General features: G+C 35.2%; 1 protein-coding gene across 1 annotated transcript in view; it reads right to left on the bottom strand.

The window, feature by feature from the left end:
- Positions 1 to 24887, bottom strand: part of LOC149792441 (chaperone Ric-8A-like) — a 173194-nt gene that overhangs the window by 113974 nt on the left and 34333 nt on the right. The window contains exons 2-3 of the mRNA XM_089971018.1: positions 11707 to 11754; positions 4482 to 4701 (exon numbers count right to left, since the gene is read on the bottom strand). Of these exons, the coding sequence (XP_089827144.1) occupies positions 4482 to 4701; positions 11707 to 11754 (268 nt within the window). The remainder of the gene's footprint in view (positions 1 to 4481; positions 4702 to 11706; positions 11755 to 24887) is intronic.

Below are 24887 nucleotides of genomic sequence, written 5' to 3' on the forward strand. Positions count from 1 at the left end.
GCTGGTCACACTAAACATCAAAACAGGCTAGACATCATCTCACCAAAATATGTTGACTTTTAACATTAAATTTCAAACATGTGACTGGCCAAACTTCATCTAATCAGATTACTGGATCTCAAGCTAAAGTCCTAGAACAAAACTCATGAAAACGAGGCTTAATACTCCCTACCCTCAGGACAACACGATGTTGTGACAGGCTGTTGGATGCTATAACATCAAGAATATGAACGGCTTATCCAAGACATTACTTTCTACAACAGCTGAAGCAGGAGTAGATATGGATGTTGCAACTGTCAGGTTACTACCAAGAAAAAGCATGATTAATGTTGGAGGTTATCTCCAATGGATGCCTTATTATGTCTCTTGTATCAAATGAAACCTCCCAAAATGCATTAGATAACAGGGTTTGTGTGAACTAGATCATTTATATCAGCGAACATTTTTTCTCTCACTTTGTGTGTTAGTACAGATATTACCTGAACTCTGTAAATGAAGCAGAATATAGACAAGGACCTCTTTTCTGTTTTACGTAGACCACTGCTTCCTTGCTCTGAATGCTAATTTTATCTTGTACAAAAAAACAAGTGATTTCCAATAGAATTTATTCAAATAACCAAAGTTCCTTGCAGAAATAAAATATATATTTATATTTACACCTTTAAGGATACACTGTGACTGGTAATATCCATTCCTTTCATGTTCATGTGTGTGCCCATCCATGTACGTGTCAATGCATGTTTGTGTGCATGTTTATCCATCTGTCGCTAATTTACATTATAATCTGAATTTCCATCCATTCATGTTCATAGGTTTATCCATGTCCATGCATGTTTGTGTGCATGTTTATCCATCCATTGCTAATTTACGTTATAACCTGAATTTCCATCCATTCATGTTCATAGGTTTATCCATGTCCATGCATGTTTGTGTACATGTTTATCCATCCACTGCTAATTTACGTTATAACCTGAATTTCCATCCATCCATGTTCATAGGTGCATCCATGTTCATAGGTGTATCGTAGCCATGTTCATGTGTAAATGCATGTTCATAGATGAATCCATATTCATGCACTTGTACATCCATCTTCCTTGAAGTTATCTTGTAATCTGATCTCATTCAACACTGACTGAGGAAGACGATCATATTTACAATGTAATATATTATAATAATTGAGGACGAGTAGACGAAAATAAAAGTTCCAAATCCTTAATGCATCCCTCTGTGTGTGTGTGTGTTTATCTTGATATTCACAATAACTCAGTAATTACAATAATAATCACAGAATGTCACAGACTTGCCTGCCCTGAGGAAATAGTCATTGGACTCAGCAAGCAACAAATAATGAATATATCTACCCAGTACAAGATCAGTAATTACAATAATAATCAGAGAATGTCACAGACTTGCCTGCCCTGAGGAAATAGTCATTGGACTCAGCAAGCAACAAATAATGAATATATTATCTAATCAGTACAAGATCAGTTATAAAATGGCTATGATACAAACTTTCTTTTGACACTACCAGTACCATCAATAATCCAAATACTCAAGCCACTTAACAATGAACAAATCCAAACTAATAATCAAAACTGACCTTTGCTCCCAGTGAAAAAATGGCCCACTGACAACAGTACCATTGGTAATCCAAACAACCACTACTCAGAACTTTGCTCCCTGCAAACTAATGGTCTAATGACTACCAGTACCATCAGTAATCTAAGTAAATAACAAAAACATTCATTTTTGCTCCAAGTAAACTAATGTCTTACTGGTCATAATACCACCAGTAATCAAAACTGATAATCAAAACTTGGACCTTTACTCCCAATGAACAAATGGCCTACTGACTACTGGCATTACCAACCAGCAGTCCAAATTACATGTAATACTTAAAACTTTATAATTGCTTCCAGTCAACAAATGGCCTACTGACTATTGGCATTACCAACCAGTAGTCCAAATTGCATGTAATACTTAAAACTTTATAATTGCTCCCAGTCAACAAATGGCCTACTGACTACCAGCATTACCAACAAGTAGTCCAAACTACATGTAATACTTAAAACTTTATAATTGCTTCCAGTCAACAAATGGCTTACTTACTACCGGCATTACCAACCAGTAGTCCGAACTACATGTAATACTTAAAACTTTATATTTGTTCCTAGTCAACAAATGTCCTACTGATTACCAGCATTACCAACCAGTAGTCCAAACCACAATACTTAAAACTTTATAATTGCTTCCAGTCAACAAATGAACCTGTCTCTATGGACTTAGTACATACAATCGTGATGAAGAGGGTTGTTGTTGTTGTTGTTCAAGGGTTTAACGCCATTTTTCAGCACAATAAAGGCTATACATGGCTGCCAGTATAACTGGTGGAGGAAAAAACCATGGAAAACCAAGGGAAGAACCACTAACCCACGAGAAGCTACTGGCAAGCTTTCCCTTGTACTCACGCTAGCTGAGCCTTGGACTCGAACCCGCACAGACAGAGGTGAGATGGCAGTGATCCAGAACAGTGAGCGCTTTAGACCACTCTGCCACTTGGGGCCCTCTGAAGAAGAGTGAACCATACATCAATGCTGCTTGAGTGCTTAAAACCAGTATTGCCGTCACTAACTGATGTTATTAATACCTCTCTCTCATCCGGTGAACTCCCATAATTTTTCAGAACTGCCATTGAAAAGCCTCTGCTGAAGAAACCAACACTCAACCATAACGATTTAAAAACTCCCACCAAGTTTCTAATCTCCCATTCATATAAAAATCTTAGAAAAGGTTTTTCTATCCCAGCTTGTATCTCATCTTATTTCGAACAGTCTTTTTTAGCAATGTACAATCGGCATTTTGCCCTTGCCACAGTAATGAAACTACTCATCAAAAAGTAGTTAATGACATTCTCTCTGCTTTGGATAGCAGAAAGATTCCAGTCCTCACCCTCCTTGATTTGTCTGCAGCATCTGACACAATAGACCATGATATATTACTTCACCGTCTCCAACACATATTTGGCATTCATGATACAGCCTTACTGTGGTCCAAGTCCTACTTGGTCAACAGGACACATATTATTGTGTCTGCAAATGGAATACACTCCAGCCCAGTTAATCTATGTTGTGGTGTTCCAAAGGGGTCTGTTCTTGGACCTGTTCTCTTTATTCTATAAACTCAGCCTATCTCAAGTGTCATAGATCATTATCCAGTGTCTCAAAAAATGTATGCTGATGGGTGTAGAGAGGTGCATTTCTGATGTGAATCATGGATGACATGTAACAAGCTGCAGATGAAAGATGATAAAACTGAGGCCATTCTGATCACAACACAAAGACTTTCCCAGTCATGTCCTTTACCTCAAACAATAAATACCAGTAACACCAACATTAAATTCACACAGTCAGTAAGAATCCTAGGTGTCACTCTGGACAGTACTCTCATGTTGCACCAACATGTCATGAACACATGCAAGGCTGCATATCTTGAGCTGAGACGTATCGGCTTAATTCGCAAATATCTTCCATTTGATGTCATTAAAACACTTGTGTGTTCATTAGTACTTTCAAGACTGGACTATTGTAACAAAATTCTGTCTGGTTCATCTCAATATCTACTTCAAAAACTTCAAAAAGTTAAAAACACAGCTGCTCGGATCATATTTAGAGTACCACGATCAGAGCACACCTCCCCGCTGTTCTGAACCCTACAATGGCTATCCATTCAATTCAGAATCAAAACACAAAATTTGTTCTCTGTGCTACTTTTCACTGAAATACTCCAGTCCAACATACCTATCCAACCTCACCCATGTGTACACACCAGCAAGATACTTATGCTCCTTGTCGGACAATAGTATACTCATTATTCCCACTATGAAAATGAATTCATATGGACAATGTTCTTTTGCATACCAGGGCCCAGCAACGTGGAATGAATTGCCCACTGAACTTAGACACAAAGACATTCAAGAGTGCTCTTAAAACTCACTTATTTCGACTGCAAGAACAAACTTAAAGGCCTAATAATATTCCCTACCTTAAATATTTTCAGCATGTTTTCTATGTTTTTTATTTTCATGGTTTTTGTTTTTTTTGTAATAATATTATTATATGTTTTTTTATGTTAAAGGTGTTGTCTAATGTTGTAAAGCACTTAGTGCTTCTAAAGATTAGGCATTATACAAAGTCCTCATTATTAGTATTTAACAGTGGCACATATACTAATATTGATGATAAAACCATCAGAAAAGTGAGCTGTATCTGCTAGTACTAGTGAGACCAAAAGCAATATCTACTGAAAATGTCAGGAGAGGTCCTAATAACAAATATGCAGCCAAAACATGAAGAAAAATCTCAATAAAGAACATTCCCCCCAAAAAATCTGAAATACCAACACCTCTCCCGGATTGTGACAGAATCCCCCCCTACCCCCATTGGTCTTACTGTTAAAGCCCTGCCTATTATACATGTACAAACCTTCTGGATTTCCTTCTTGGATTGTGATGGAATCTCCTCCCTGTTGGGCATAATGTTCTAGTCCAGCCAACTGCATGATATGGGACAAGCCATTCTCCGTCACCATGGTACCTAGGCGGTTCTTCTCACGGCTAAACAGCCGCAATGCCTGCAGGCAAAGACAGTGGCACTGTGAAGAGGATGCTGTCTGAAGTCGCTGTAACAATGCATCTACCAATTTCTGAAGACAGAAAAAAGAAAAACAAGATGACCAAGTGAACCTGATATCTCTTACCTAGGTAACTGACATGTTGGCTTGTGAATGCACATTCACTTGTATATAAAAACTGAAGAAAAAAATATGTATGTAGTAGAGGGGTACAAAAATATGTATGTAGTAGAGGGGTACAAAAATATGTATGTAGTAGAGGGGTACAAAAATATATATGTAGTAGAGGGGTACAAAAATATGTATGTAGTAGAGGGGTACAAAAATATATATGTAGTAGAGGGGTACAAAAATATGTATGTAGTAGAGGGGTACAAAAATATATATGTAGTAGAGGGGTACAAAAATATGTATGTAGTAGAGGGGTACAAAAATATGTATGTAGTAGAGGGGTACAAAAATATGTATGTAGTAGAGGGGTACAAAAATATGTATGTAGTAGAGGGGTATAAAAATATGTATGTAGTAGAGGGGTACAAAAATATACATGTAGTAGAGGGGTACAAAAATATGTATGTAGTAGAGGGGTACAAAAATATGTATGTAGTAGAGGGGTACAAAAATATGTAGCAAGCAGAAGGGTACAGAAATGTGTATGTAGTAGAGGGGTACAAAATATGTATGTAGTAGAGGGGTACAAAAATATATATGTAGTAGAGGGGTACAAAAATATGTATGTAGTAGAGGGGTACAAAAATATGTATGTAGTAGAGGGGTACAAAAATATGTATGTAGTAGAGGGGTATAAAAATATGTAGCAAGCAGAAGGGTACAGAAATGTGTATGTAGTAGAGGGGTACAAAATATGTATGTAGTAGAGGGGTTCAAAATATATATGTAGTAGAGGGGTACAAAAATATATATGTAGTAGAGGGGTACAAAAATATGTATGTAGTAGAGGGGTACAAAATATGTATATAGTAGAGGGGTAAAAAATATGTATGTAGTAGAGGGGTACAAAAATATGTATGTAGCAGAAGGGTACAAAAATATGTATGTAGTAGAGGGGTACAAAAATATGTATGTAGTAGAGGGGTACAAAAATATGTATGTAGTAGAGGGGTATAAAAATATGTATGTAGTAGAGGGGTATAAAAATATGTATGTAGTAGAGGGGTACAAAAATATATATGTAGTAGAGGGGTACAAAAATATGTATGTAGTAGAGGGGTACAAAAATATGTATGTAGTAGAGGGGTACAAAAATATGTAGCAAGCAGAAGGGTACAGAAATGTGTATGTAGTAGAGGGGTACAAAATATGTATGTAGTAGAGGGGTACAAAAATATATATGTAGTAGAGGGGTACAAAAATATGTATATAGTAGAGGGGTACAAAAATATATATGTAGTAGACGGGTACAAAATATGTATGTAGTAGAGGGGTACAAAAATATGTATGTAGTAGAGGGGTACAAAAATATGTAGCAAGCAGAAGGGTACAGAAATGTGTATGTAGTAGAGGGGTACAAAAATATATATGTAGTAGAGGGGTATAAAAATATGTAGCAAGCAGAAGGGTACACAAATATGTATGTAGTAGAGGGGTAAAAAAATATATTTGTAGTAGAGGGGTACAAAATATGTATGTAGTAGAGGGGTAAAAAAATATATTTGTAGTAGAGGGGTACAAAATATGTATGTAGTAGAGGGGTACAAAAATGTATGTAGTAGAGGGGTACAAAAATATGTTTGTAGTAGAGGGGTATAAAAATATGTAGCAAGCAGAAGGGTACAAAAATATATATGTAGTAGAGGGGTACAAAAATATGTATGTAGTAGAGGGGTACAAAAATATATATGTAGTAGAGGGGTAAAAAAATATATTTGTAGTAGAGGCGTACAAAATATGTATGTAGTACAGGGGTACAAAAATATGTATGTAGTAGAGGGGTACAAAAATATGTATGTAGTAGAGGGGTACAAAAATATGTTTATGTGCAGTAGCATTTTATGGCACATCAACACAATAGGGGCTATACGCTGTCAAGTAAAAGAAAAGCTCAAAATAATATAAAAATAGACTTCACAAACTTTTTGTCAACAAACCCTTCCAAGTAAATGCAATCATGAAGTACAAGATAAAATATAAAAAAGCAGAGATGATAAAAGTCTGTAAAATGTATACAACATATGATAAAGGAAACATGTAAATGACCACCAAAGCATATGGTCAAAACAGATTATCCAATCCATGTTTTCTCAAACCCTTCCAAGTAAATGTAAACATGAAGTACAAGATAAAATATAAATGCAGAGGTATTACAATTCTGTAATATATATATATATATATATATATATATATATATATATATATATATATATATATATATATATATTATATGTAACACATACAAAATCAATAACTCATAGTCAAAATCAGTTATACCATCCACATTCCCTCATGAAGTCCAAGATTTTCTCAGGATATACATCATCATACAGTTTTGTCATGCAATTCATGTCAAAATACTCGTGTCACAGGGTGGAAGTCGGTACCCTCAACAACAGAGAAAGAAAAGCTTGGAGCACATAGTTTCTCGCTGCGGACTCTATTGATGCTGGTGTGATTTTTCTTCTTTCCATAACTATGTACATAGAAGCACTTTCTCATCATAAAACAGACAAGTTATTTACACAATCAGCACTGTCCCATTGAACTCTCCCAGCTCCTTGAGATTTGACCCTAATTTATAAATTGTAAATTGTTCATAGCCCTACCCTTCAAGTATAACCACTTATCTGGCATTACAAGGGGAGTTAATCTGTGTAATCTGAATGTACTCCTGGGTCTGTCCTTAGGCTTACCGCCAAGGACAAGCTTGGACTCTAAACTGAGAAATCTTTAAGATTTGCAATCATTGAGCTGCAGTGTCTCAGTGATTATGGCATTATGGGTTATTATATTTTTCAAATTAAAAGCTAAAAAAAACCATTTAATATGTGTAAATAATCATGCTAAACATATTAAATGCCCTTGTTACTTGTTGTTAATTTGTATTGTATGCTTCAGCTTTGTCCGTAACTGAGGTAAGAGTTTGAGCTCACCTGACTAATACCATTTTTTATATAAAAGAATATGTTTACTTGGATTTGAGTTAAGAACCTTGTTTTTTTTCTTGAAAATTCTACCTGATTTTAGACATTTTTTTCAAGTTATAAACAGGCTGTTTACTAATGTTTGCATTCAAGGTCTATTTTTTCTTAAATAAAATTAGGTGGTTTTGGGACAGAACTTTTTACCACTGTCTGCATCATTTTATTGTCTTAGACTTTTATATAAAGTTCTAGACAACAGAATTAGTTCACCCCTCCTTTAAGTTCCGTCTCTGGATTTATTTATTGTTGTGTTAAAATGTAATTTGAGGGAAATCATTTATTTAAAAATTATTCATTGGAATTACAAAGTGATCACTGATATTTTGGACCAAATCACTACTTCAGGATTATTATCAATTCTTTCAAGAACATTCTGGATTTTATCACTGTGATAAATCAAGATCTGGTACATCAGCACAGTCAAAGCTATTGGTACATCAGCACATTCAAAGCTATTGGTACATCAACACATTCAGTATAGTTCCTTTTAAATTTTCCCATGGTAATCTAAGGAAATAAAATGTTTGTTGAATTTTACTAAACTTGTTTGGGTTTTTTTCTGTTACATGTACATGTACTTAGTTTAAGACCATAGAGTTTCAAGACCCCAAAATAATGCACAATACATGTGGTAATGTGTACACAACAAATGCTTCATGTAATATAAGAATCGTAGCAAGTGTCAAACTCGATCAGATTAATCAAACTTATTAAAAATGTTTTAGCAATAATTCTCTGGAAACAAATTTAAAAACTTGGACATGGTATTTACAAGAAATAAGTTATACATAAACCAATCTTTTTCTTGCACATAATATATAAATATAAATGTAATATTTAGGTCCATTTGCTTTAAGGTGTTTTGCCTTGTTGCTTTAGTCACTTTTTGTTGGGCAATGAGTGTAAGTGAATTGCTTAGGGGCACAACATGGCAGCTGACTTGACCTGGTCTGTGAACTGAACCTAGTACTTCTGCAAAGGATTTCAGCACACTATCCACTGAAAGCGACAATCGAGTATTATAAATATAATTAAATTCTCAAATTATTTTCAACTTAAAATGGTGCTTGCTACATTACTATTTTATCTACAGTTTGAATGATAAATTAAGCATTTTAATTCCTAATATGTATTATTTTCTTTGTTTTTAACTTGTTCTATGAAATGTATGCATTTTGTGTGGTTTGGGGGGGTCTGAAAAGGGGAGGAACTACATTATCTGAAAACCTGTAATTCTAAATACAGGTAAAACCCATTATAATGCAATGATTGGAGCAACATCACAATATAAGTGGGATCGTGTTAACAAATTCTCAGAATATGTCAAACTATCTTCATGTTACTTCCTCATGACAATAAACAGTGCTGACTGTATTCAAAGATCTTTTAACTTTTCTGAACTTGAAAGCTTTTCTTTAATTTTGTAAACAAATATAACACTGCAATATGTTTTTGAAAATTTAAGAAGTTAAGGCAACATTAAAACGCAGTACTGGGATTAAAACTCTGCTAGGGATACGAATAATCGACTTTTCCAAGAGCATGTATTTCGGCTGTTAAAAAGAGAGGTCACCGTAAATTAAAAAATGGGAGCCTTGCTGACATCATGTTATAAGCAGAATCACATTATAATGAATCATGTTATAACTGGTTTTACCTGTAGTACTTATCATAAGTTAATTTCCTGGCTTTATTCTAACAACAAAAAATCTGGGTCAGTGGATGCTTACTTTGTTTCAATTCATATGTTGTGAAAATAACCCTATCCTTATCCATATTTGATGGCACATCAGCGCCATTTGTCCAACATTAAAAGGCACCCATGCCAGGATGCTCTGAAACAATGTTGGCCAAATTCCGTTCGGTGGGTTTTTTGAGATTTGAGAGTTGTGTAAATACTTTTCTACTTTCATTAATGGCAGCCATTTTTTTATGGTGGAAAAGTATAACTTGAATAAATCTTACAGACATTCAAGCTATACCTGGGTCACTTTCTGTCAAATTTCATCGAAGTTTGTTATGTATTTAAAAAATCTGTTAGGGTTTTCAATTATAGTAACCAGCAATATTTGATGGCAGTCTGCATTATCGCTATGAACTCAACATCCCTGGTCAAATTCTGACTTTCATGTCAGAATGCTTGTTATCAAACTTGTTCACTTTCTGTTGACTGGTTTTTGACAAAACATTTAAAGTTTCTTCTTTATTTTTGTAGTGGCAGCCATATTATAATGATGTACAAGTATCATATAAATAAATCTAGAAGAGCAGAATGTTTTCTTTCAAACTTGGTCAAATCATGTTATGCAGTTTTTCACAAGATGCCTCATTTACCATTAATAACATTGGCCTGATGTTATAGTAGATCAGAATACTATAATGCTTTCTGCCAAATTTTGTCAAATTCTGTTGAGTGGTGCATAAGAAGCAACCATTAAAAGCTTTTTTTTGTAACAGCAAATATTTTTGATGGCATATTAAGTGCAGGGCATGTGCCAATGATGATGGGCCCAAAAGTCAGTTTTGCTATGTTAGTCACTCTGTTGATGACATCCATGAAGCCAAAAGCTGCCATCTATTATGACTTTACAAATCATTATTTTTCCTACTTGTATGGTTGGTTGGTTGGTTGTTGTAGGGTTTAACGCCATTTCTCAGCACAAGATAGGCTATACATGGCGGCCAGTATAACTGGTGAAGGAAGAACCCTGGTACACCCAGGGAAGAACCACCAAACCACGAGAAGCTACTGGCAGGCTTTCCCACGTACCCACGCTAGCCGAGCCTTGGACTCGAACCCACGCAGACAGAGGTGAGATGGCAGTGATCCGGAACAGTGAGCGCTTTAGACTACTCGGGGCCCCCTCCTACTTGTATGAAACTTTGTGATATCAGCCCTTCTTAAAACATCTTTTGCAGACATTTGTGCAAAAAATGTATGTAATAAATTATTGTGGGTATTATGAAATTGTTCTATGTGCATGTATTTGTGCAGTTACTAATGGCTATACCATGCTACAGAAATTGGAGCTACCATATATACTCGCATATAAGTCCAACTGCAAATGGCACAGACCCAGATCTGCTGTCACATAATATGCTGGCAGATTTGGGTCTGTGCAGTTTGTTAGGAGCAATCAGAAGAACAAACAACACAGACCCTGATTGTCAGGTACATTATGGTACATCTGATCAAGATCCTTACTGTTTGCAGTCTGACTTGTCTTATAAGCAAGTATATATCTTACTTGAATTTCCCATGATGGAATAACAGAAACTAGTCAAGGTTCCAATATATTAATCCATGGAAATTATCAACCAATTCATACATGACCAAGTGGTCAAACCATCATTGTGCACTTGGAAATTACTTGTAGCCTTTGGGTTCCAACTTTTCACCTGTCCACCAACAAATGTTTCCGCACAACTGATAGTGAATGATCTCTATTAATTTAAGCCAGTTCAAATTCTTGTCTGCTCAGATCTGGGTGAGTCAATATTACAAGTCAAAACTTTAAGGGACCAACCATTTAATATTAATCAAAGGTAGCATGACCTGGAATGTTCTTTCCAACAGGCTGTTTCTTTTTTTATTATCTCAAGATCATTTTTTTCAACTAATTTGATGGATAGAATTAGTTCTTTTATTCTACAAATCCGAGAAAGAGAATATTTTTTCAAAACTATTTGGGAGTTGGAAATGTTTTCAACAAAAATCCCTAGCCTCCTTAAAATTAAATGGTCAGTCCCTAGGGCCCCATAACAAGGCCATCAATTATACCTTTACAATATAAATTAAGTGTATAGCATTGCAAAATAAAGTCTCAACCTGATGACTGCATGATGGATAAAGACAGAGTTTTCCCAATGAAGGATCACTTCAAAAAATACCCCAAAATAAATATTCTCTTATACTCACCTCCTTAAGTTCATCCTTTATATCAGGAAATGTAAATACCTGGGCATTCTGAAACAGAAGAAAAATAGTTTTAATAGTTTGAAATAACCCCCCAAAAGAAAAATAAACTTTTTAAAAAATGGTTTTTAATCTAGACCATGATGTATCCAGCAAGAGCACATATTTCTACGTTTCTGTAAAAAAAAAAAACGAAGAGTAAATGTCATTCCTAAATATGTGCATCTAATACTATTATTATCATCATTAAAATTGCAATGAATAAAAATCACAACACAGACAAGTACACTAAATAAGAATAATCTAAAACCATGCATTAATTTTGAGTCCAAAAAAGTATTCATTTTACGATGCAAACATGCTTCTTTACCCTTCATTTCGTAAAACAAGAAACCATACATCAGGCAAATCGTTAAATATTCTTTATGAACAACCATTCCAATTGCTTTCAAATCTCCCTTCATAACAAATCTCTCTTCATAACCATCATCACACTTTTCCTCATTTCTACGACCATTTCCAAAAAAGTCTTTGGAGGGAGTGATTAAAAATTAGTAACAAATTCTCTCTGAAACCAAATACTGCATTCAGGTAGAATCTGGATTCTGCCTGCCATTTTTAAAACAAGTCTGCTTAATGTTAAAAGTATCTTCTTTCATACATTAAGTGACATACAAAGACATTTCATAATTGGTGCAATCACTTAGTGATTCAAGCTTGGTTTATGTACATTTATTTCCAAGTTGGAGTAGGTAATGTAATCAAAGATCTGCAAGCAAATCTGATTTGATGTGATTCTGTATACATGGTTTTACATACATGCAGATTGCAGGAACATGTCTTGAAGACCTGTTTTATTTTCATCTGTTCTGTAAATAGATCAACTGTTTTTATTTTAAAGTTTATATTTAGTTTTTCAACATCTTTCATCACAAACTCGTCATTTATATATCTTGACCTTAGAAAAGCCTCCAATATTTTATAACTATACAAAAAATAAGAAATACTGAATCAGAAACAGAATAATAATGAACATCAAAATGCACACTTAGACCACTATATATATATATATATGTATATGTATATGTATATGTATGTATGTATTGTCCAATAAGAGTACCCAATTTAAAAGATATACCTTGAACTATCTGAGAGTTATGCTCAGAATATTAAAGATGATATTAGATGGAAACCCTAAAACCAATGGCCAAAAACATACAAAATACTGAAACCAAAGAATTGTAAATTCCAAAAGGCCCACATGTACCACGTATTATAAGGGTACAAATATTCTGAATAGTTTATGTTCAAGAAACAAAAGTCAGGATGAGGGAGGGAGGATGACCCACCCCCCAAGAAAACATGAAGAATATTGATAAATTGTGAACTACCTGTCCAATATATGCACCAAGTGTCACAAAGATACCAATCATCAATATTATATTCATCGAGTGTCACAAAGTTACCAATCATCAATATATTCATCGAGTGTCACAAAGTTACCAATCATCAATATATTCATCAATTGTCACAAAGATACCAATCATCAATATATGGACCGCGTGTCACAAAGTTACCAATCATCAATATATGCACCAAGTGTCACAAAGTTACCAATCATCAATATATGCACTGAGTGTCACAAAGTTATCAATCATCAATATATGCACTGAGTGTCACAAAGTTACCAATCATCAATATATGCACTGAGTGTCACAAAGTTACCAATCATCAATATATGCACTGAGTGTCACAAAGTTACCAATCATCAATATACTCACCAAGTGTCACAAAGATACCTAGTTCTATAGAGATATCAAGTAACCTTGAATGGTTTGAGAGCTATGCTCCAGAAATGAAAATGAGTATGGACAGACATAAAGATATACAAACAAATAGTGACAGCTACATTAAACCACATTACAGACTGAGAAAATAAAAAGGATCACTCTACTGAAGTTGGAGGTATTCTTCCATAACAAACTCTGTTTGTTGTTGACATTTGTTTTTCTCAATTTACATACATAAAGATATATAAAGCTGCGAGTTTCAAAGATATTTGCAACCAGATTAGAAAAGTTTTTAATCAGAATTTTCCAAAATAATTTAGATACTTTTTATATAAATATGATATTTATTACATATAGTGTCTCACTTATTTCTTTTAATATTAAATTATATTATTTCACTCCATGCATGACAATAATCCATTACATGATCTCCATTTCAAAGATGAACTTCCCAACTCTCACACTTACGGCATATAAATAAACCATCACTGACACTGCAATCTGAAAACTGTTCAATAAATATTCAACCAAATTGTGTCATTTTTATGTGCAGAACATGATCTCGCCTAACATTACCAATTACACCTTACACATAAAATGATCACAGCAATTTACTGTATAACTGGTGATATGGGTTTCTTCAATAAACCGTTACACTGTGTACCTGTGCATCAAAAGCTAGTAGCTGCACTACATCTCCAATCATATACAGGCCAATAGAACTGCTCCACTCAAAAAAGAAAAGAAGAGGCCCAACTGGGTATAATTTTGTTCATCTCGATTAAATAGCAATTTACTGTTGAACTGGTAATCTGGGTTTCTTCAATAAACCAATACATGTACCTTTAAAGCTGTTGGCTGCACTGCATCTTCAATGATCTATGACCTAAAATTCATGTGTGTGCAGAAATCTTCCACAACCAATCCTTGTGTCCATCAGGCTTTCTTTGGCCTGTATTTACTTTACAGTGCTGTAAAGACCTAATGAAAACTGCCTCAGGCAAAAATCAATCTTTGTAAATTTATTTTACATAAGATATGGTACCTGCCACCCCCATTTTTCAGACAATGGCCAAGCCTAAAATGTAAACATGTTTATAAACACCTTCATAAAGATCGTTGGAGATTTACACCAACTGTTGGTATGGGAATAATTGCAATTTAAGAATCTGTGATCTGCCATGAAGTGTAGCAAAACTTGTCGCAATATATATATATATATATATATATATATATATATATATATATATATATATATATATATATATATATATATATATTTGTATTTTACTTAAACCAAAGCTTGAACTTCAAAGATGTAGATACATGTATTCTATAACTCAGCTCACATTAACATCAATTAATGACAGGGTCCAAGGATGAATCAATCATTGCTGATTATGAAGGTTATTTTGTGGATCTTAATTTTTGTACTCAAATATGTTGGAATTATTCTGCTTCTTTTTTAAGTGAATCAAACAGTCAAACTGAGTCAGTCAAATATGAAATACATCGGATTATTTCAAAATTACAATGCACATTCAGTAGGTTCTTGATTATCACAATAAATTACATGTCACAGGCACTGAACTCCCAGTCATATTTATAATAGTATAGCTATATTTTAGGGTATCCAAATTAAAGGTAACAGGCACTGAACTCCCAGTCATATTTTTAAAAAATTATAGCTATCATTCAGGGTATCTGAATTACATGTCACAGGCACTGAACTTCCCAGTCATATGTTTAAAAATTATAGCTTTATTTCAGGGTATCTGGTGTACAAAGTTATAGGGAAATAATAGGAATTTTATCGGGAAATAAAAATATACCAATTGAATAGCACTTCTTTAAGAACTTCACCACAAAAATTAGCTAACCTGAATAAGATAATGTATTGAACTAACAGTAGTCAACATCTCTTAATCTCCCACTTGTATAAAAACTCCCACTTAAACTGCGTAAGAGCCAACATTCTCAGTATTACCATATATACTCGCGTATAAGCCTGGAAGAAGGAGGGTTGGTTTATACATGGGCCAATGTCTAAATTTGACAGTTTTTAGGTCTGTTTGTTGACTACTCTAATGGCTGTAAATCTTTGGACACGAAACAATGTTTTTTTCGTGCCATAAGATATAGGCATGTAAAAAAAAATAACTTTTGGTTACTCGACAATTATTAAACTGTTATAAAGTACTATGACTGATTTTGTTATTATTTTGCATGTGCATATTTTCTGATTTCTCCAACATGAAATTAAATAAAGGTAAATACAGACTTAATAATTTGCAGGCCAGTTGAGTTTACCTGGGAGACTAGGCTGAAATATAATGTACAGTACTTACACAGTGCAAAGCATGCATAGCGTCACGTAAATCCTTATTTATTCCCAAACATATTACATGCAGATTTTGCTTTATTCATTGTTTTGACCAAATTGCATTCTTCCAGATAACATTTCAGCTAGTCCTTAATACTGTTTCATTTATGTTGAATCACACGCTTACAAATGGAGGTAATATTTTTAAAAAGGTATGCAGATTTAATTGTATAAGGCTTATAACCAGCATAACTTACATAGATCAACTAAGATCAACATCAAACAATTTTAGTTTTGTGTTTTGGCTGAACAAACATCATAACTTTCCACACAATGTAAAGCTTGCTGTTTCGGCATCCCCTATGTTGATAGTTGGCGAATTAGTCTTTCGTTCTGCGACAGCAGTAAAGGCCAGTTAATCATTAAAACTCTGAAACTGGCTTGTGTTAAGAGGGAATTATGACCGGCAAATATACCAGTACATTTATGTGTAATTGCCTTACATTCCACAATATTAGCACGATTATCGTAGTTTTGTATAACGGGGCATAAGGCATACCTATGAACTTTTCCAAAGCCAAGTAAGGAGAATGAATAAAAAAAAATAGAGATTGGGACCTAAAGTCTGAGGTTTTTTTATAGCATTTTTAAAGCCTTTTTTCACTAAATATTGATCAATCTTCCTGGTCCAATATGCATGAAATTCGCAAAAAGACACTGTTTCTCCCTGTGACGCACATGATTTTCCCCCAGGACATGCCCTATTTTCATATTCGGGTCAGCTGTGGTCAAACTGCACAATAGCTAAAGATTAGTCTTAAATAAACAAACAAGAAAGCCAACGCGACTAATTAAAAGTTAATCCTTAACGATGCAACTATTTTGTGAAAACGACTGGACCTCAGTTTTAATTCAAACAAACCATGTTCTACACTATTCTTGCACTAATATGCAAGCACCAGCAATTGATTGGCAAATAAAGGATTCCCAATTTTGTTTAACTAAGGGTACCAAAATATAGCCAGCCTAGACAGTTTCGTATTTTCCCCTCACATATTCAACCATATTCCTTTATTGTCAACTCGTGAAGCATTTGGTATTGTTTACTGTAAAACATGTATTCTGAATTTTTAATTTAGTTTTATGAGGACACATTTGCTGTGTGGTATTTATTTTCATTCTTTCTTTTAATTTAGCGATGGTAATTAACATTGGAATATTCATTATAAAAATGACAGGTGTTCACTCGTGTAAATTTCTTTCCTGGGAATGACACTATAACATATGGAGTTACAGCAGTCATAGTGATCATTCTTGGGATTGAAATTACATGTGGATGGTTTTATTGTTGTGGTTAATTTTTTTAATTTTTTATTGTAGAGGTAAAAAAAAAATCATTAATTTATGTGAATGTTTAAACTTAACATTCTATTCATGAAGAAGCCAATTCTTTTTGTGAAGTAATTATTTCATCACAACAATAATTCACTGGTGATGCAACTGAACATGTAGGACTTTTCTTTCTTAGAAGAAATGAAAATCGAAGACATAATGTAATAGTTGGGAGTTCTCTGCAAAAATCAGAAGATACGAAATCAGGAGATACGCATGGAACACCTCCAAAATGGGATTTTTTTCCCTCCTGGAATGAAAATTGATAGGTATGGTCTAAGGTCGCTTACATCAAAGCAAAATGCAACTCAGTTTTTTTGAAGCATTATTTCTGAAATTCATTATTGTATTTTGGAGATATCATTAAAGTTTAGCGTAATGGTGCCCGTATCATTTGACTCCAAGGGATGCACTTAATTCTGCACATAATCAAACCTACAATGTACATGCAGTGACGCCATTATGTAAATACATTTAGTAGCCTAATTACGAGCAAACCGTATTGTTGTTCATTGTCTCATCATACTAAGATTGCATTTTAATGAGTTAGGTATTTACAATATCAGAGCAAAGTAAAAATGTAATTACCGGTGCAATGATCTAAAATGTCCAATGCAATAATGCATAATCAAACAATCGAGTCAAAAGGGAGAGGTAGTGTTAAAGCAACTCGTGATTGCTGAATTCTTGTCATCGTTCCATCAAATTATACACAAATCTAAATTAAGCAGAAACAATAAGAAATCTGAAAATTAAATAAATTACTTTTCAAACACATTTATACCACTTCTTTTTAATAATCATGCACGCCAACCTTGAAATAAGTATACATGTATTTTTTAAAATATAAGTTTGCCTAAATAAATGCATTTTGAACTTACCTTGTGCAACTTGAGAATGTCTCACAGAGTTGTGGGTCAGCTTATATGCCGGGCATGCACTTTCAGTTTTTATACCTGATCAGTTTGGGGGTCGGCTTATACACAAGCGGGCTTATACACGAGTATATACCGTATACTACTTATTCCAGTAGAGATGGATCCAACACTCTCATTATATATACTGCTTATATTACACTTTGTTTCTATGGTAAGACAAACATTTTTAATGTGTAAAATTCCAAGTATCAAAGGCACCTCTACATACATAATTGGTTTAAAATGTGTACCTCATTCAAAAAACTTTAATCATTTAAGAGTTTTATGCTCCAGAAACAGAAATGTTTTAAAGCAGACAACCATAGTGATAGCTTCTTCGCCCATATTGCATACCAGGGGATAAAACATACGATGGCTTATTTACCCATAATGCATATCTGGGGATAAAACATATGATGGCTTATTTACCCATAATGCATATCTGGGGATAAAACATAATGTTCTTTTAATCCTGCATTAATAATAGTACTTTTATTACCTGATGGCTTACACCAACCATAATTGATCAATGGCAAATGTTTCAATGAAACCTAATAGATTCTCTTAGCAACCTCTGTTATTTGCAGTCATATTTCACAATGATGTTGTCTGATTAATTATCATAGAGTTTTAAGTGAAACAAGAAGATGGCATCATCTATATCCCCAGCCAAATCAAACCAATACTGAAGATAACAATTTCTCAAATGCAAAATATATCTTAAGAGTACTAGTCTGATATACAAAGTGTCATAGGGAATGGCACACGCACGCACGCACGCACGCACGCATGCACGCACACACACACACACACACACACACACACACACACACACACACACACACACACACGTTTGGTGTTTTGTTCCAAAAAGTGTGGATGACGGATGGACAAAATGGACAAAAACACTAAAATGTTGAAGCTGAGAAATGTCAATGCAAAGACTTATCTAAAACCTTTGTCTAATAGGTTATCCTAATTCCATACAGTTATCTAAAAATTTTGAAGTTCTGCTCTGGAATCATAAGTATGATGAATAGATGAAGGATAAACACAAGGAACAATCAAAATAAAAACATCAATGCTACTGAATTGTGATTTGGAAAAGACACATCCACTTTACACCACCATTCTAATGAACATGCCAATTTTCAGAGATACATGTATATTAAAGTTTAGGAATTTGGCCCAGAAACTAAACTGTGGATAGATGGTCCACGAGTACCTTACATCTCTGAGACAGTTGGCTTATATAATGTAACAGACGACCATTTCACCAAGCAGGCCTATATAATATTGTAAGAAAATAAGTTGTTGTTGTTGTTGTAGGGTTTAACGCCATTTTTCAGCACATGATAGGCTATACATGGCGGCCAGTATTAATGGTGGAGGAAGAACCCGGGAAAATCCCCGGAAAGAACCACCGACCCACAAGAAGCTACTGGCAAGCTTTTTCACATACCCAAATTGGCTGAATCCGAGACCTGAACCCACACAGACAGAGGTGAGATGGCAGTGATCTGTAACGGAAAGCACTTTAGACCACTCGGCCACCCCAATAAAATAAGTAAACTATTTCCCAAACTCGATATAATGATGATTCTACCTACTTCTCTATATCCTGATACAAACTCGATATAATGATGATTCTACCTACTTCTCTATATCCAGATACAAACTCGATATAATGATGATTCTACCTACTTCTCTATATCCTGACACAAACTCGATATAATGATGATTCTACCTACTTCTCTATATCCTGATAAAAACTCGATATAATGATGATTCTACCTACTTCTCTATATCCTGATACAAACTCGATATAATGTTTCCAAAGATAAAGGCACAATTAATAAGCATAACCTCCTCGAAGACAAAGCTTTACTTTGTGGACAACAGTCATATGGCTTTCACATGAACTGAAGTTGTAATTCAAAGGTTGGAAGGGGGTGGTCTCGATTTTCTTTACTCTTGGTAATTACATTGGGAAGTGTTTCAGGAGAAAAGCATATCATTGTTTGTTGTCTTTCATTTTATTAACAGATGAAATCACAAACAATAAATTTTAAAATTTTTGCAATTAATGGCCTTGACTATATGAAATTATGCAAAATACTTGTTATAACAGATAATGACAAATGTTTTGGGTATTTTAATAAGCAACTGACAAACTCTGCTACACCTATAAATCTGCCTTGAAATATTCAGGAATTTCAAAAGTTTTGAGAAATAATTCTCTGGAAATACATTTATAAACTTGGACATGGTTTTTATAAGTATATTCGAAGAAAAAAATATCAAAAGTTTACTTGAAACTAAATATATATACTTGTGTAATGAAATTCGGATAATACAATTACAACTCTACATAGAGTTTATGCAATTGTACATCTTCTCTAACGATATTTCTTTTCTATAATTTTTTTCCGTTAACTTTTTTTCATATTAATACCTAAAGACTATTTACTAGCTACATTTAAGAACAGTTCTGTTGAAATTATGCATCCTGCGATTTTTCATTTAATATATGGCTTGTATAATTTTACGATGGGAAGAAATTTCTAACCCCAAAACTATGTCTAAATAATCAATATCATAGGTTACTTTCGTGGCTTTAATAAGGAAAGACAGATATTTTAAGGAATTTTTTTTATAATTACATGCTGAATTTTATTAATATACACAGATCTAGAGATACCAAGTTTCATTGAGATACCAGGTTTCATATATCTCACTTGTACTAACTGTAGTTGTTGTTGCTGTAGGGTTTAGTGCCATTTTTCAGCACATGATAGGCTATACATGGCAGCCAGTATTAATGGTGGAGGAAGAACCCGGGAAAACCCCGGAAAGAACCACCAACCCATGAGAAGCTACTGGCAGCTTTCTCACATACCCACATAGGCTGAATCCGAGACTCAAACCCACGCAGACAGAGGTGAGATGGCAGTGATCCGTAAAGGATAGTGCTTTCGACCACTTGGCCACTCAGTGCACTTTGTACTCCAGTTATGTTGTCAAAGGTATCAATATGTTACAGATGAAGCGAAGCAGGTTTATTGTCAGGGTATAGAGTCAAAGCAATATGTCTCATCAATGATGGGATGTGTACAGGTAGTTGTGTTCCTGCAGAAGAAATATAAATTGCATTTTGTTCCAGTGTGACATGTATAGTGTGATATCTTCATCTATTTGAAAAAGTTCAACATTGAGAAGAGATACGAGTTAAACCCATTTTAATTAGGGTCATGGGCCATTCAATATTTAAAACTGGTCTGCAAAGCACGCTAAGACTCCACTCATGGGTCATACAAAATAGCATGCTAAGACTCCACTCATGGGTCATACAAAATAGCATGCTAAGACTCCACTCATGGGTCATACAAAATAGCATGCTAAGACTCCACTCATGGGTCATACAAAATAGCATGCTAAGACTCCACTCATGGGTCATACAAAAAAGCCACATACATCTTCTTCTGATTCCTTAGTCATCACAGGCATCTCACATAAGCTAAATTTCTGATCTCAGCAAGCTGAGCAAGAGGCAAATCCAGATATTGTTTTTGAACCATAAATAGTTAATTCCAAGGCTAATTTATGCAAGTTGGCAAATCAAAACAGCCAGTCCTCTGTTGTCAAGAAAGATACAACTTTTAATTAGAAGAGAAATGTAGACTGGGAAGGGTGGTAAAACTAATTTTAATTATGCAAATACTTACCTGTTGCTATTGTGTAGCTTTAACTTTTACATGTCAAACAACATCTGCCATTTGATGTGAATATATCCTCCCCCAGAGTGTAGAATTCTCAAAAACACATGGTCCACTCATGCAACTGGCATGCCCATGAACATAATTGTTTTTTTTTTTTTATATAGAAGATAACTATGCCAGATTTTCAGAGTGGGAGGGTAGGAGGGTTTCTGCAATAACAACATGTAGGTACTGCATAATTATATTATTTTTACCCCAAACCTCCCCCCCAAAAACTTATATTTTAATAGCAGCAACATCTTACCTGTTACTACTGCATAGCTGAATTTGTCCATTAGGTGGGTTGGTTGTTATGGATTGAATGCCAAACCCACGTGGCCAGACACGAGATGTCAGTAATCTGTAAAGGTAAGTGCCTTAGACCACTCTGACACTTGGGACCCTTGTTAGGTGGATAGGCTGATACTAAACATATCCAGAACTGAGAAAAATGGAATGTGTTCACCATCAGAGGGTGAGAGAAAATTGATATAATGTAGGTGTTCCTCTGGTACACATGCTGTGCTGTAACTATGGGTCACAAAGAAAGATGTCTAAGCTTTGTAGTGCTAATGAGCAAATGCTGTAAGCTCCTTTGAACTTAGTGACATTCCACCATGAGATAGTGCAAGCCGAAATATCAACAAAGTCCTTAAGAGGAAGGAAAAGACGTTTCCTATCCTTCCTTTTTCCCTTTGGAGGCATTAAGATACAAACGTACAGTGCCCAAACTGGGCATAAATGCCTATTTTAATCATTGCCAGCAAAGATTTGACTAAGACTGGGGATCTCTACTGGTAGTGGAGCTTCCAAAAGTAACTGATTTTTTGTTCTAAAAATCAGGTTCACAGGAGAGAAACCGATTCTTAATTCCCATGAAATCTGGAGAATATGAGTACAGACAGACAGACAGAGAGACAATGCATGAACCTCACTCCATCTTCTCATACGCCAAAGTGAGTAAAAACAAGATCTTGTGTGTGAGGTCATGAAAGGAAGTTTCACTCAATGGTTCATAAGAGCTTGTGGTTTATGACCATAAAACAAAAGACAGATTCCGTCTGGAATTAAAACAGTGGGAGACAGGTCTCTGCAGCTCACAATACTTAATGAGACCAGTAAGGTGCAACTCAGAAGCAACTGCCATGCTCTGAGAGAAATCAACATTCTTTGAAATGGCAACACTATAGCCCCTGACAGTCGATACTGAACATCTTGTGTTTTCAAAAAGAAATAAAAGCAAATAAGCAGTGGAAGTCACAGAGGGGCACCTAGAATCAATGTGTTTCAAGGTGTGCCAATCAAGGTGGTTTGGAGAACCACAAATAAGAAAATCTCCACTGGGCATCATAGACTTTGTATGTAGAATCTCTCCTGGCCAGATTGATGCAACTGGCAAGCTTACCCAAAACTTGTTCAAGTTGATAGATCACTTAAGATGAGCCAAATATGAAGTGGAGAAATTGTAAGAGGACAACAAAAGATTGCCCACCCCCCAATCGCCCCCCCCCCCCCATGAAGTAGAGACCTGGAATGATCTATCAACATGTATAGAATACTGCTGAACAATGATCATTCGGGTCATTCTGGGTCTATGAGAATATGACAATGAGAGTTCTAACTTTTTGTAGAACTTGAGGTAGCAGTTGGAAAAGTGAGATGGTGTATGCAAACAGAAAAATGGAATGTACTAACAATTAGAAGGTGAGAGCCACTTATCGAACATTGGTGTTCAAGGCCACAAGTTGTGCCACAACTATAGGTCCCAGAGGGAAAAAGAACCTGCACTTTGTTGTGCTAATGAGTGGAGGCAGATGGACAAGAAAGCAGTATGGGATTGTCAAATTGTTGTCTCCATGAAGGCTGCCAAGGAAGAATGAATGTCATTCCCTTTACAATGAAGACAGCCATTGTTGACATAAAATTCATTAATCTTGCTGCATTCCTCACAGATGCCAAAGCAAGAAGAAGAAAAAAGTCTTGAGTGTGCTGATCTAAAAGGAAGCCTTATGCAATGGTTGACATGGGGTTTTGGTTAAAGACCATAAAACACAAGATGGATTCCACCTAAGCATGGGAGAGTGGGAGACAGGTCGCTGCAGCTGAAAATACTTAATGAGATCAGCAAAACTTTAATCCAAACCAACTGAAATGCCCAACAGAATTTTAATATGTTGGAAATGACTAAGCCCTTGATAGTCAATACTGAACATATTTTATTCTGAAAAAGAAAAAAAAAACTTGCTTTGGCAGATATATCACAATCACTTCTGATGAACCAAATGTGTAAAAAGTGTAAGTTGCTGGATAGGAGGTTTATGTTGTGTTAAAGAACTGCCTCCTAACCATGCCTTCAACCCAACTGTCTAGGAGGGGTCTCATTTGAGGTTGTGGATTGGGCTGAGGCTGCATCTGACTGAAGAATTGGGGCAATTTGCATTAGCATTCTTCCTGACCTTCAACTCTAGTGAAACCATGGTACAGATGAGTCCTCCAAAAAGGGTCTTGGCTTCCAATGGAGCAGCCATTAGAAGGTCTTTACCTTGTGCACAAGTCCTGCTGTGAACACCACTGACACAGAAAACACATGCCAGGACAACATGGTCTCAGCTTCCTGCATGTAATGTAATGTGGTTGGATTCAATGTGACCTCCTTTAGCAAAATCAATGAAGTAGCTGAGAAGAAGTCAGCATAAGAAACCATGGTGCTTAAATACTGGGGTTACTGTCAAACAGCTTCTACTGCTATTATGGGAAGTAGTGCACAGGCCCCAGCTGAGATACCATCTTGGCAAGAACTGGCATCCAACCAGGGAGGTTTGAAAGTCCACTTTGGGGAGTATACCCAGTATTCAAAGCACAGACCATAAGTCTCAATGTAGAGGGTAGAATGAACCATCTTTTATGGAGCCAAGTGATGTTGTGATATTACCTCAGTTGTGATTAGGAAAGAGAAAGAACATGTCTAGTTGCAGCTAAGCCCCAGAGATCTTTCTAAAAGGGA

Source organism: Sinohyriopsis cumingii, chromosome 9 (genome assembly GCF_028554795.1).
Source record: "Sinohyriopsis cumingii isolate HCF-2022 chromosome 9, ASM2855479v2, whole genome shotgun sequence".
Lineage (NCBI taxonomy): Eukaryota > Metazoa > Mollusca > Bivalvia > Unionida > Unionidae > Sinohyriopsis > Sinohyriopsis cumingii.